The 15,049-nt window shown below is 33.2% G+C and overlaps 1 protein-coding gene across 6 annotated transcripts in view; it reads left to right on the plus strand.

The window, feature by feature from the left end:
* Window positions 1-15,049, plus strand: part of LOC127701890 (protein MON2 homolog) — a 126,009-nt gene that overhangs the window by 103,789 nt on the left and 7,171 nt on the right. For 5 of the 6 annotated variants that reach the window (XM_052205868.1, XM_052205891.1, XM_052205877.1 and 2 more), the window contains 4 exons: window positions 3,132-3,192; window positions 3,569-3,695; window positions 5,474-5,500; window positions 7,132-7,336. In XM_052205868.1, coding sequence (XP_052061828.1) covers window positions 3,132-3,192; window positions 3,569-3,695; window positions 5,474-5,500; window positions 7,132-7,336 — 420 coding nt within the window. The remainder of the gene's footprint in view (window positions 1-3,131; window positions 3,193-3,568; window positions 3,696-5,473; window positions 5,501-7,131; window positions 7,337-15,049) is intronic. The other variant, XM_052205898.1, reaches the window with a different exon arrangement.

Consider the following 15,049-nt stretch of genomic DNA (forward strand, 5'->3'; position numbering starts at 1 on the left):
ATAGCCAAGAGTATTTTTTATGCCCCAGCTGTAGCGGAGAGGGCATTAAGTTTTACCCTTGTCTGTCTGTACCCACCTACATACATACGTCTGTATGCCCCAAAATTAGTTTCTGTTCTCTAACTTTAGTTTGCCTCAACCAAATGTTATGAAACTTATACACAATTCTTATTTCCACAAAACACAGATCAAGTTGGAATTTTGGTGGCGTCACTTTTACAGTTCTAGAGTTATGCCCCTTTATGAATGAAAAAATTGATAAATTTTTCGTTTCTGTTCTGTAACTTTAGTTTGCCGCAACCAAATATTATGAAACTTATACACAAAACTTATTACCACAAAACACAGATCAAGTGTAAATTTTGGTGTAAGTGTAAGTTTTACCCTTGTCCATCTGTACGTCCTTCCGTCTGTCCTTACGTCCCAAAGTTGGTTTCCGTTCTCTAACTTTAGTTTGTCTCAACCAAGTGTTATGAAACTCAAGTTTGAATTTTGGTGGCGTCACTTTTACCGTTCTAGAGTTATGCCCCTTTACAAATGGAAAAATTGCTGAATTTTTCGTTTCTGTTCTCTAACTTAAGTTTGCCTCAACCAAATGTTATGAAACTTATACACAATACTTTTTACCACAAAGTACAGATCAAATTTTAATATAGATGGCGTCACTTTTACAGTTCTAAAGTAATGCCCCTTTACAAATGAAAAAATTGCTGAATTTTTCGTTTCTGTTCTCTAACTTTAGTGTTTGCCGCACCAAATGTTATGAAACTTATACACAATGCTAATTACCACAAAACACAGATCAAGTTCTAATTTTGGTGGCGTCACTTTTACCATTTTAGAGTAATGCCCCTTTACAAATGGAAAAATTGCTCAACTAAATGTTATGAAGCGTATACACAATGCTTATTACCACAAAACTCAGATGAAGTACAACTTAGGGTAGCGCACTTTTACAGTTCTTGAGTTTTGTCCCTTTTCACGTTATATGCAAGTGGGGGCATCATTTGTGTCCCATGGACACATTCCCCATTTATTATATTAAGTTTTACCCTTGCCCGTCTGTACATCTGTCCGTCTGTCCTGTCCAAAGTTGGTTTCCGTTCTCTAACTTTAGTTTGTCTCAACCAAACGTTATGAAACTTATACACAATGCTTATTACCACAAAATACAGATCAAGTTTGAATTTTGGTGGTGTCACTTTAACCGTCCTAGAGTTATGCCCCTTTACAAATGGAAAAATTGCTGAATTTTGCATTTCCGTTCTGTAATTTAAGTTTGCCTCAACCAAATATTATGAAACTTATACACAATACTTAGTACCACAAAACTCAGTTCAAGTATAAATTTGGGTAGCGTATCTTATACTGTTCTTCAGTTATGTCCCTTTATAACTTTATATGATATGCAAGCGGGGGCATCATCTGTGTCCCATGGACACATTCCCCATTTATTTATCTTATAGTTGCACATATGTTTCGCGTATTTACTTGAAAAGTATTGTAAGTATTATAAAATAAGTGATAACATATTACAGTGTTATTAGTTAAGTAAATAATATCCAAATGACAAAAAAATTAATCTTTAAAACACAAATGTTAAGAAAATTGAATGTCAGTTTTTATACGACCGCAAAAAATTTTTGCGGTCGTATATTGGTATGACTTTGGCGTCGTCGTCGTTCGGCGTCATCGTCATAGTCATCCGATTACACATTGGTTTTCGCACTCTAACTTTAGTTTAAGTGAATGGATCTCTATGAAATTTTACCATAAGGTTCAATACCACATAAGGAAGGTTGGGATTGATTTTGGGGGTTATGGTACCAACAGTTAAGGAATTAGGGGCCAAAATAAGCATTTTTGTAACTTCCAGACATAACTTGTGTGTTAGTGTATGGATCTCTCTGACATTGTACCACAAGGTTCCATATCACACAGGGAATGCTGGGATTGATGTTGGGGGTAATTGCCTCAAAATAATTAGGAATTAGGGGCAAAAAAAGGGGCAAAAAACAAGCATTTTTCTAGTTTCATGACAATAACTTGTGTGTAAGTGTATGGATCTTTCTGAAATTGTACTACAAGGTTCCATATCACAAAGGAAAAGCTGGAATTGAGTTTGGGGGTAATTGCCAAAAACGTTTAGGAATAAGGGGCCAAAAAGGGGCCAAAAATAAGCATTTTTCTAGTTTCCAGACAATAACTTGTGTTCAAGTGTATGGATCTCTCTGAAATTGTACTTCAAGGTACCATACCACAAAGGGAAGGATGGGATTGATTTTGGGGTTAATTGCTTCAAAATTTTAGGAATTAGGGGCCAAAAAAGGGGCAAATAACAAGCATTTTTCTAGTTTCAGGACAATAACTTGTGTGTAAGTGTATGGATCTTTATGAAATTGTACTACAAGGTTCCATATCACAAAGGGAAAGCTGGGTTTGGGTTTGGGGGTAATTGCCCTAAACGTTTAGGAATTTGGGGCCAAAAAACAAGCATTTTTCTAGTTTCCAGACAATGACTTGTGTTTAAGTGTATGGATCTCTCTGAAATTGTACTGCAGGTACCATACCACAAAGGGAAGGCTGGGATTGAGTTTGGGGTGATGAATCATAAGGGGGTTCAAAAAATTTTTGGGGGGGGGGGGGTTTTCCTTTAAAATTTTCCATTTCAAATTGGTTATTTCTGATTTATATATAAAAGCAAATAATAATGATATGGTTTGAATAGGTAAATTAAAAAATTTTAAGTTCTTAGACCACATTCATTCTGTGTCAGAAACCTGTACTGTGTCAAATATTTAATCACAATCCAAATTCAGTGCTGTATCAAGCTTGAATGTTGTGTCCATACTTGCGCCAACTGTTCAGGGTTCGACCTCTGCGGTCGTATCAAGCTGCGCCCAGTGGAGCATTTTATTTTTTAATCAAATTTAATATCAAATTTAATTCTTGAAGATGCAATGATCTGCCTAGGATTATCATCTGATTTACTCAATTGGAGAAAAAAAATCATTTCATTGTAATGATTTAATAATAATAATTAGTTTTAAAATTGTTATTAGAAATCTTTTTTTCTTTTTCCGATATATGAGGAACTGAATTATCCGATTATTTTTTTTTACATTTTTCAGCCCTTCATTGCCAACTCTATCAGTAGAAGATTTCCAAAGAGATGAAGCCATTGATTGTAAAGTAAATAGTTTTTTGTATTATTTTGCAAATGAATCCAATTACTTTAATAGAGACAACATGGGTTAAATATGGATAATAGTGAGAGAAAGTTCTACATTTATCAGTTACACAATGTTGTCTTGTAAATGTTTTATATACAAAATATGACTAAGATAAGCAGTAGGTCTTCTTTAACTTTAGTATAGAAATTGAATGTACTGTTGTTAACTTCAAACTGGAAAAAACTACCTTAAACTAATTATATACTGATACTTTGCTAAACTAAGAATCAGACCTTTTAATCTTGTAACTTTTTGTATCAATAGCTAAAGAGAGATAACTCCTTGGGCCTTGAATCTTAAGTATTGTCCGTAATTATGAATTTCTGAATTTTCAGGTAGTACAGTTGATAAGAGATGATATTTTGTCACACACCTGTTCTATGCCTGGTGATTTTGTCAAGAAGATCATGCAGTTACTTAACAAGGGCAGTATACATGCTACCCCATCTGATCAATTCATTGGTAAGATAATAATTATATCGTCCCAGTGATAAAGGTATTGTACATGATACCCCATCTGATCAATTCATTGGTAAGATAACAATTAAACAGACTCAGTAATAAAGGCAGTTTACATGCTGCCCCTTCCGATCAATTCATTGGTAAGATAATAATTATATCATCCCAGTAAGAAAGGCAGTATACTAACCCGAATAATTCAGTCGTTATATTCCGCTGATCTACGAAGGCTACATTAACGCCTGAACGTCTTCCTCGATAAAGACCGTCAACCGGAAAATTCACACCGCTATGCAATATGGGAATTTTGATTTAAGTTGGCAGCTAAAGAAGGAGGAGTTCCGGATGTTAATTGATGTTAAATGATGTAAACTGATGTTAATTGATATTTATTAATTATTATCGGATTTGTGTTAATTGAACACACGTGTTTGGTAAGACAATTACAAGACAGTTGCGCAGACTCATTATCCTGATGGCCACCGATTGGCTCTCTCTCACAGAGAGCAGGCGACGCGGCCAATGATCATAAGGAGTTCAAGCCCTCGTGTGGGAGAAAATCGGACACGGAAAGGGCTTGAATTATTCGAGTTAGCAGTATACATGCTATACCATCTGATCAATTCATTGGTAAGATGATAATTATATCGTCCCAGTAATAAAGGCAGTATACATGCTACCCCATCTGATCAATTCTTGGTTAGATAATTATTATATTGTCCCAGTGTTAAAGACATTATACATGCGACACCATCTTATCAATTCATTGGTAAGATAATAATTATACAGAGACTCAGTAATAAAGGCAGTATACATGCTGCCCTGTCTGATCAATTCATTGATAAGATATACACACATAGAAATAAAGGCAGTATACATGCTGCCCCATCTGATCAATTCATTAATAAGATATACACACATAGAAATAAAGGCAGTATACATACTGACCCATGTAATTTATTCATTGGTTAGATATACAGACACAAGAATAAGGCAGTATACATGGTGTCCAATCTAGTCAATTTATTGGTTGGATAAAAATTAGCTTTTTTTGTATGAGATATTTAATTTAATTGGCATTAATTTGGTAAGATATATTCCTAAGCTCTTTAATCATGTAATTTTGGTACTGTTTTGTATCAAAGAAACAAGATTTTTTCCTAATATATATATAGGAGAGGGTGTAAATCGCCATTTTAAGGAAATCACTATAATTTAAATTCATGCTTCATTGCCTGGTTTAGTTTCACATTAGAGTCAGTCTCTAACCTTCATGTATCTTTGGTTGTAATATTGGAATGACTCCAGAAAAGTCTTGAGTTGTCCAGCAAAGCTGTGTCATCCAAACAATCTTTTCACCCTTCATATACCATTTACTTGGGTTAAGGTTTGCATCTATTTTCTGTTAATATGCAATGTTGCAAGGTGCAAGGATCTGTCATCTTTTACACAAGATCAGGGACGTTTCAAGGTGGGCCACCCAGTGTCCCCTCCCCATAAATCTGACAAATTTTATTTTGAATAAAACGTGTGAAAAAATTTTAACCCATCTTTGCTAGGTAGATTGTTAGTGTGTAACTTCAAATCCCTGATCCCCACCTGTAGAAAAAGATGACCTATTTTACAAATTTCATTAACTTGCGGGTAGGTTACATTTGTATTGACTGTAAAAGCTTTTTAAAAATATATATGTGGAAAATGTAATGAAAGGAGACATAATAATGTAGTACTCTGAAACTGCTTTAAATGTCCACTGTTTGAATGCTTGACAACTATTTTAGGTAAGATATTTATCAAGGGAATAGGAGGTAAGTGGTTTGGGAGCTGGAGTGGAGATCGTCAAAGGCATGCTTGGTTCTTTTTAACTTCCCTTTACAATTTTTTGTGGGTTTGGTATAATATATTTTTAAAGAAAAAAATTGTGATTATTTTTCTGATGTAGTAAGGCTTAAATATTGATTTAAATACATTATCGTCTCTTTGCATGATTTTTTAATATCCCATATCACATCTGTAATGATACTTTTGGTATCATTTTTTGTAACAATCTTGACAATTTTTTCCATTGTCTAAATGAAAAGGTCACAAAAAATTTAAACAAATTAAAGAACTTGAACATTAAAAAAATACATATTACCCACTAGTCACTCATAAAAGCTTCTGCTTTATAATGCTTTTTTTTTAAATCTAATATTTGCTTCTTAGTATATTTTTTCTCAGTTTAATAATGCAGGCCGTTTGAAATATGACAGTTGGTGTGCATTTAAATTAACCTTAAAAATGTGTATCTTAACCACATTTAAATCTTACCTTTAAAGAAGGATGATTACTTAACTTTTTCTCCTTTTATATATTCAGACCAGAACGTCAAGGATAAATAACTTTTAAAAATTCATACACCTGGGACTACTACATAAACTTATCAGTTGCTCTCAGCATACAGATGTGTTTTGGTTAGAATTTTTCTCTTATGATATTATAGTCATTTGACATGTGGAAGTATCTTTGGAAGACAAATTGTCCTTTTAATTTTTTTTTCACAAACAGCCATGGCTAGTACAGAGTACTACAGACATCATTGAAATATAATAATAATATTTGACTATTGGTACATTTCCATAAGACCATGTGTCAACTTCAATGAATCGCAAGACTGACCAGTCAAATTGAGGACAAGTTGTAATTCTTTAAAGCAAGCTAAATTGTACAACAAGAATATCTCCATTTTTTAACATAGTCCTTTGATATGTGGGGACGAAGGAGATGTAGGGTAGATGCCATTGACATATAAAACAAAAAGACATCTAGAAGTCATTATAGTACAACATACAGCCTATTAAGGTAAAGGGGAAGGGAGGGTTGTGTGCAGGTAAAACTGGTCTTTATTCCACCACATTTTGTACTTGTACCAAGTCAATGTATGAGTTGTTCCTTGTTGTCTGATTTTGTTTGTATGTGTGCTATATTAAGGAATTGGGTATGGTTGGTCTACGGTATTTAACAGGTTTTTGGGTGACTCCTTTTATCCTCTTTATGATTTATACAGTCTTAAACAATTGACAAGTTTTTACCAAAAAGCTAATTTTCATTTTACCATAATTTTGCATCCATGATTGGTCTTTGTAAACCTTATCGCAATGATCTATTATTATTATGTACTTTGTAACTGCTCAGCTAATTTATAACTGTAAATCCGTCAAAATACTAATCCATTAGCCTCCTAGAGAATTTCAACTGGATGGATTCATTTTTCTCGAAAGTATTTTTTAGGATATGAAAATGGTGTTGAGGAAAGATGGATATTAAGTACAAATGGTAAACCATTTTAAAAAAAGAGATATTATTGAAATACTAGGAAGAGTTTTTATAATCATTTTACACTTAAAATTTGTGGTTAATGCATCTTCAATATTATTACAGTATGCACAATTTCTTTCAGATACAGAGTCTAGTCGGAAATTACGTGAAGAATTTGCAAAGACGTGCTTTGAAACCTTACTACAGTTTTCATTTATATCAAAAAGTCAATCTGAGGAAGGTTCTATAACAAAAGTGGCTGTTTTGTCATTGTTACAAAGGTGTCAAGATGTTGTCAAGAAATATGTAGAAGATGAAAGACTCAGTGGAAAATGTCCTTTACCAAGGTGTTTCAATTCAAATTCTGTCATTCTGTTATAGTACAGTGCTTTCATATTTTTTGGCTTTTTATGCCCCCGCCATAGCGAAAGGGGCGTTAATTTTTATACGACTGCAAAAAAATTTTGTGGTCGTATATTGGTATGACGTTGGCGTCGTCGTCGTCGTCGTCGTCCGGCGTCGTCGTCCGAAGACACATTGGTTTTCGCACTCTAACTTTAGTTTAAGTAAATGGATCTTTTTGAAATTTGACCATAAGGTTAAATACCACAAAAGGAAGGTTGGGATTGATTTTGGGGGTTATGGTACCAACAGTTAAGGAATTAGGGGCCAAAAAGGGGCCAAAAATAAGCATTTTCTAGTTTCCAGACAATAACTGTGGAACGGTGTATGGATCTCTCTGAAATTATACTACAAGTTTCCATACCACAAAGGGATGGTTAGGATTTGCTTTGGGGGGTTATGGCTCAAACCGTTTAGGAATTAGGGGCAAAAAAGGGGGAAAAACAAGGTTGTCCTGGTTAATGGACAAATACTTTAGTACAAAACATAATTTAAAGCAGTGTAAGGGAGATAAATCAAATACATCATTGAAATTATCTCCCTTACACTGCTTTTAAATTATGTATAAAGTAATGGTTAATGAACAATAAAGATAATTTAAAACAGTGTAAGGGAGGTAATCCAAATACAACGTTTTGGTTACTTCCCTTACACTGCTTTTAAATTATGTTTAAAGAAATGCATATTTATAAAGGAAGACCAGTAAAAATATCCATATGAAAGATTTGACACTATATTTTTAATTCTATTATAAAATAGATTAAGTTAGCACTATGGTGAATTTAAATGGGTAATTATGGTTGCCAACTCCATTGGCAATTTGAATTGAGATTATGACCATATCTTGAGGGAAAGAATTTTTTGAGGGAAAAAAGGGGGGGGGGGATAAAAAGAAATTGTGAGGGGTCAATTTTTCTCATTTCAGATTTCAGAAATTAAAAAAATTATTCTTCAAATAATATTTTTTTTTCAAATTTCAAATATTGAAAAATTTCAAGAAGAAATCTTTAATTGCACAGTATGGCGCATTAGATTTGTAAAATCTTTGATCACATTTATTTATTTGTTATGCCGAATCCAACAGTGTATATAGATTTTTAATTTTGGGTCCAGTTTTCAAATTGGTCTACATTAAGGTCCAAAGGGTCCAAAATTAAACTTTGTTTGATTTTAGCAAAAATTGAATATATGAGGTTCTTTGATATGCTGAATCTAAACATGTATTTAGATTTTTGATTTTTGGCCCAGTTTTCAAGTTGGTCCAAATTGGGGTCCAAAATTAAACTTTGTTTGATTTCAACAAAAATTGAATATATGGGGTTCCTTGATATGCTGAATCTAACCATGTATTTAGATTTTTTATTTGTGGACCCCGTTATCAAATTGGTTCATATTGAGGTCAAAAGGGTCCAAAATTAAACTTTGTTTGATTTCATCTAAAATTGAATTATTGGGGTTCTTTGATATTCCAAATCTAACCGTGTATTTAGATTTTTAATTTTGGGTCCTGTTTTTTAAATTGGTCTACATTAAGGTCCAAAGGGTCCAAAATTAAACTTAGTTTGATTTTAACAAAAATTGAATTCTTGGGGTTCTTTGATATGCTGAATCTAAACATGTGTTTAGATTTTTGATTATGGGCCCAGTTTTCAAGTTGGTCCAAGATAGGGTCCAGTATTTAAACTTTGTTTGATTTCAACAAAAATTGAATATATGGGGTTCTTTGATATGCTGAATCTAAACATGTATTTAGATTTTTGATTATGGGCCCAGTTTTCAAGTTGGTCCAAATTGGGGTCCAAAATTAAACTTTGTTTGATTTCAACAAAAATTGAATATATGAGGTTCCTTGATATGCTGAATCTAACCATGTATTTAGATTTTTTATTTGTAGGCCCCGCTATCAAATTGGTTCATATTGAGGTCAAAAGGGTCCAAAATTAAACTTTGTTTGATTTCATCAAAAATTGAATTATTGGGGTTCTTTGATATTCCAAATCTAACCGTGTATTTAGATTTTTAATTTTAAGTCCCGTTTTTTAAATTGGTCTACATTAAGGTCCAAAGGGTCCAAAATTAAACTTAGTTTGATTTTAGCAAAAATTGAATTCTTGGGGTTCTTTGATATGCTGAATCTAAACATGTGTTTAGATTTTTGATTATGGGCCCAGTTTTCAAGTTTGTCCAAGTTTGGGTCCAAAATTAAACTTTGTTTGATTTTAACAAAAATTGAATATATGGGGTTCTTTGATATGCTGAATCTAACCATGTATTTTGATTTTGGACATTGGACCATAATAGGTAAATTAAAAAAATTCAAGTTCTTAGACCACATTCTTTCTGTGTCAGAAACCTATGCTGTGTCAAATATTTAATAACAATCCAAATTCAGAGCTGTATCAAGCTTGAATGTTGTGTCCATACTTGCCCCAACTGTTCAGGGTTCGACCTCTGTGGTCGTATCAAGCTGCGCCCCAGCGAAGCATTTTATTACCCTTCTGTCTGTACGTCCCAAAATTGGTTTCCGTTTTCTAACTTTATTTTCCCTCAACCAAATGTTATGAAACTTATACACAATGCTTATTACCACAAAACACAGATCAAGTTTGAATTTCGGTGGTGTCACTTTTACCATTCTAGAGTTATGCCCCTTTACAAATGGAAAAATTGCTGAATTTTATGTTTCCGTTCTCTAACTTTAGTCTGTCTCACCCAATTGTTATGAATCTTATACACAATGCTTATTACCACAAAACTCAGATCAAGTACGAATTTCGGTAGTGTCACTTTGACTGTTCATGTGTTATCATGCGTTAATTTTTCCAAAAATCTCCTCTGGAACTATACTATGCTCAAGAATGCTTTCACCTTCAGTGTAAGGGAGGTAATCCAAACACAACGTTTTGATTACCTCCCTTACACTGCTTTTAAATTATGTATAAAGAAAGAAACTCAATTTTCCAAAGAAAAAAATTGGGGGTCACAATTTATTTTGCTAATTCTTTGTATATATTCTGATAACAGATTTACTAAGTATTGCACAACAGCACAGTGTATTGCACAACAGCAAGAAATCTTCAATTGAATATAAATTCAAATCATACATTTGTATTCCAGACAATAACTTTAGTTTGGATCTCTATGAAATTTAATCAAAAGGTTCAATACCTCAAAAGGAAGTTTGGGATTGTTTTTGGGGGTGATGGTCCCAACCGTTAAGGAATTAGGGGCCAAAACAAACATTTTTCTTGTTTCAGGACAATAACTTGTGTATAAGTATTTTGATTGCTCTGAAATTGTACCAAAAGGTTCAATATCACAAGTAGAAGGTTGGGATTCATTTTGGGGGTAACTGCCCAAACCGTTCAGGAATTAGGGGCCAAAAAGGGTCTAAAACAAGTATTTTTCTAGTTTTCAGACAATAACTTGTGTTTAAGTGTATGGATGTCTCTTAATTTGTGTACCACATTTTACAAAAAGAAAATTTCTTCAAAATTGGAGGGGGGTTAAAAAAAAATTTTTGGGGGGGTTCAAGATTTAAGAAATTGTCAATTTTCCAAAGAAAAATATTGGGGGTCACAATTTATTTTGCTAATTCTTTGTATATAGTCTGAAAACAGATTTACTAAGTATTGCGCAACAGCACAGTGTATTGTACAACAGCAAGAAATCTTCAATTGAATATAAATTCAAATCATACAACCAATTTCAAGTTCTTTGACTACATTTATTGTGTGTCAGAAACCTATAATGTGTCAAATATTTAATTACAATCCAAATTCAGACCTGTATCAAGCTTGAATATTGTGTCCATTTTTGCCCCAACTGTTCAGGGTTGGACCTCTGCAGTCGTATCCAGCTGCGCTCAGCGAAGCAGTTTATTTATAAAGGAGTAGGCCCAGTAAAACCCCTTTTTGGCCCAAAAATATAGCATTTCAAAAATTTGTTAAAAATGTAAACTTTTAGCTATTTATTTGAAAGAAGAATACTTTTGTTATATACATATGGGCTGTTTTTGACATTCTGCACATGTATCATTAATTCATGCCAAATTTCTGAAATCTTCACAATTTTAGCATTTGTGCTAATTTTAGAAGTTTTTGTCTAAAATGAAGGTGGCCGCACTTGTGTTCAGTCTTAATATTTAAATATATGTTGTATTTGATGATGATACATAACATATATAAAGGTTGAGACTGAACACAAATGCAGCCACTTCCATTTTAGACAAAAACTATCTGAAAAGTGACGTTTTGTGGCATATTTATTAGATTTTTCATATTTCAGCTTGAATTTAGGCTTCTTTAATGACCAAATCAGTCCAAATCTCTTACATAAATTAATTCAATCGACTGAAGAAAACACTTCAGTGTTTAGAATATGTAAAAAACAATGCATCAGATGTACAAATTTTAGGCCAAAATAAACCCTTATTGGACCTTCTCCTTTCTAATTTGTCATTGCAGAGTGATGGAACTTTATTTGTAAAAAATCATCAAAATTAAAAGGGTGACGACCATATCATGCACTCATGGCGCAGCTTTTTATAACCCTTTTTAAGCTGACCTGTCCCATAAGGCCATGTGAGCTTCTGCAATCACTAAGAGCCCTATGTCGTCCTAAACTTTTTCAATGATCTTCTTCTCTGAAACCACTGAACCAATTTCAACCTAGTTTGGACTGAATGATCCTTAGGGAATTTAGTATAATGTCTGTGGGGCTTTTTTTCCTGTCAATCTACAAACATGCTGCCATGGTTAAAAATAGAAAATGAGGGTAAAATGCAATAATTGTCTTGTATCTTAAAGAAACTATTAAAGAAAGGTAAAATTTGACAGGGGCTCAGAGTATTGAGATCTACCTACATTCTCTTTGCACCAAAATTATCAGATGACTCCTTCAGGAGTTATTGCCATTAAATGACGATTTTTGTAACTATTCATTTTGTCTTTAAACTCTAAAACTATATTAGATAGATAGAAACTGTTAAAGGTAAAAATGATCCGCAATACAAGACATACAAAAAGCTATTAATATGACTGAACCATTGGATGAATTCTCAAGGAGGAATGAATGGTCCTTAAATTTTGAGGAATTTTTATATTTTTGTCAATTTTTGTTCAATCATTAATGAAAGTGAAATAGTGAAATAATAATTCGCTTTTAGCAGCCAGTTTGGTTCAATTTTGTCAAAATAAGCTAAGAAACATCGCTGATGAATTATTCACTTGCTAGTGAATAATTCAACCTCATTGAATCCGTATTCATGTGACCTTCAACTTAACCCCTTAGCTAAAGATAGGTTACGCATGAATTAGGCGTGTTCAGATATTAAAAAGAAAAGAATGTCAACATTGAAAGTGAATCAAGGGTAAACCATTTGATTGACTGATTCGATCCACAGAAACTCATTCTTATACAGGTAAAAAGGATGATTTACAAATATTTTTATACGACCGCAAAAATTAAAAAATTTTTGGTCGTATATTGGTATGACGTTGGCGTTGTCGTCCGGCGTTTTCTGGCATTGTCCGAAGACACATTGGTTTTCGCACTCTAACTTTAGTTTAAGTGAATGGATCTCCATGAAATTTTACCATAAGGTACAATACCACGAAAGGAAGGTTGGGATTGATTTTGGGGGTTATGGTACCAACAGTTAAGGAATTAGGGGCCAAAAATAAGCATTTTTGTAACTTCCAGACAATAACTTGTGTGTAAGTGCATGGATCTCTCTGACATTGTACCACAAGGTTCCATATCACAAAGGGAAGGCTGTAATTGATTTTGGGGGTAATTACTTCAAAATTTTAGGAATTAGGGGCCAAAAAAGGGGCAAAAAACAAGCATTTTTCTAGTTTCGTGACAATAACTTGTGTGTAAGTGTTTGGATATTTCTGAAATTGTACTACAAGGTTCCATATCACAAAGGGAAAGCTGGAAATGAGTTTGGGGGTAATTGCCCGAAACGTTTAGGAATTGAGGGCCAAAAATAAGCATTTTTCTAGTTTCCAGACAATAACTTGTGTTCAAGTGTATGGATCTCTCTGAAATTGTACTGCAAGGTACCATACCACAAAGGGAAGGCTGGGATTGTGTTTGGGGGTGATGAATCATAAGGGGGTTCAAAAAATTTGGAGGAGTGGATTTTTTTTTTTTCTTTTTTTTTCCTTATTTTTTTTTTTTTTAATTTTCCATTTTAAGTTGGTTATTTCTGATTTATATTTAAAAGCAAATAATAATGATATGGTTGGAGATACACACCAAACAGGATGTGTAAATTATTATATAATAAGTATTGTGCAATAGCAAGAAATTTTCAATTGCACAGTATTGCACAATAGCAAGAAATCTTCAATTGCACAGTATTGCTCAATAGCAAGAAATCTTCAATTGCACAGTATTGCGCAATAGCAAGAAATATCCAATAGCACAATATTGCGCAATAGCAAGAAATTGTCAATTGTACAGTATTGCGCAATAGCAAGAAATATTCAATTGCACAGTATTGTGCAAAAGAAGATACTTCGTATAAATTGCTTATTTCTTGATCAATTTCAATGGGGTTTTATTCTTGAATTCTTGGGGTTCTTTAATATGCTGAATCTAACCGTGTATTAAGTTTTTGGATTTTTAAATTGGTCCACATTGAGGTCCAAAATTTAACTTTGTTTGATTTCATCAAAAATTGAATTATTGGGGTTCTTTGATATGCCGAATCTAACCGTGTATTTAGATTCTTAATTTTTGGTTCCGTTTTCAAATTGGTCTACATAAAGGTCCAAAGGGTCCAAAATTAAACTTAGTTTGATTTTAGCAAAAATTGAATTTTTAGGGTTCTTTGATATGCTGAATCTAAACATGTATGTAGATTTTTGATTATGGGCCCAGTTTTCAAGTTGGTCCAAATCGGGGTCCAAAATTAAACTTTGTTTGATTTCAACAAAAATTGAATATATGGGGTTCTTTGATATGCTGAATCTAACCATGTATTTAGATTTTTTATTTTTGGGCCCCATTATCAACTTTGTCCACATTGAGATCAAAAGGGTCCAAAATTAAACTTTGTTTGATTTCATCAAAAATTGAATTCTTGGGATTCTTTGATATGCTGAATCTAACCATGTATTTAGATTTTGGATATTGGACCATAATAGGTGAATGTCCAATTTAAAATTTTTAAGTTCTTAGACCACATTCATTCTGTGTCAGAAACCTATGCTGTGTCAAATATTTAATCACAATCCAAATTCAGAGCTGTATCAAGCTTGAATGTTGTGTCCATACTTGCCCCAACTGTTCAAGGTTCGACCTCTGCGGTCGTATCAAGCTTCGCCCTGCAGAGCTTTTTATTAACCTATAAGATGAAATCAAACAGACCTAGAAAAATCCAATTGCACCTGTTCGCTATCTATCTATATCTATATTTATGTTTATATTGGGTTGTATGACCGTTGGCAGTCTGATAAGGTCACCTCAATGGTTAATTAGGTGGCGTCTAGACAAAATACACACCAAATGCTAGATATATCTTTTAGTATGTTATAAATCAAATATGGAGAATTTGAGTCAAATCGGTGAACATGAATTTGACAGCTAATGCCCCTTTAAGAACAGATAGGTAAAAACCTGTAGCTAGCAAAAATGATGAGCACTCT

The sequence above is a fragment of the Mytilus californianus genome, unplaced genomic scaffold (assembly GCF_021869535.1).
Source record: "Mytilus californianus isolate M0D057914Y unplaced genomic scaffold, xbMytCali1.0.p SCAF_1, whole genome shotgun sequence".
Lineage (NCBI taxonomy): Eukaryota > Metazoa > Mollusca > Bivalvia > Mytilida > Mytilidae > Mytilus > Mytilus californianus.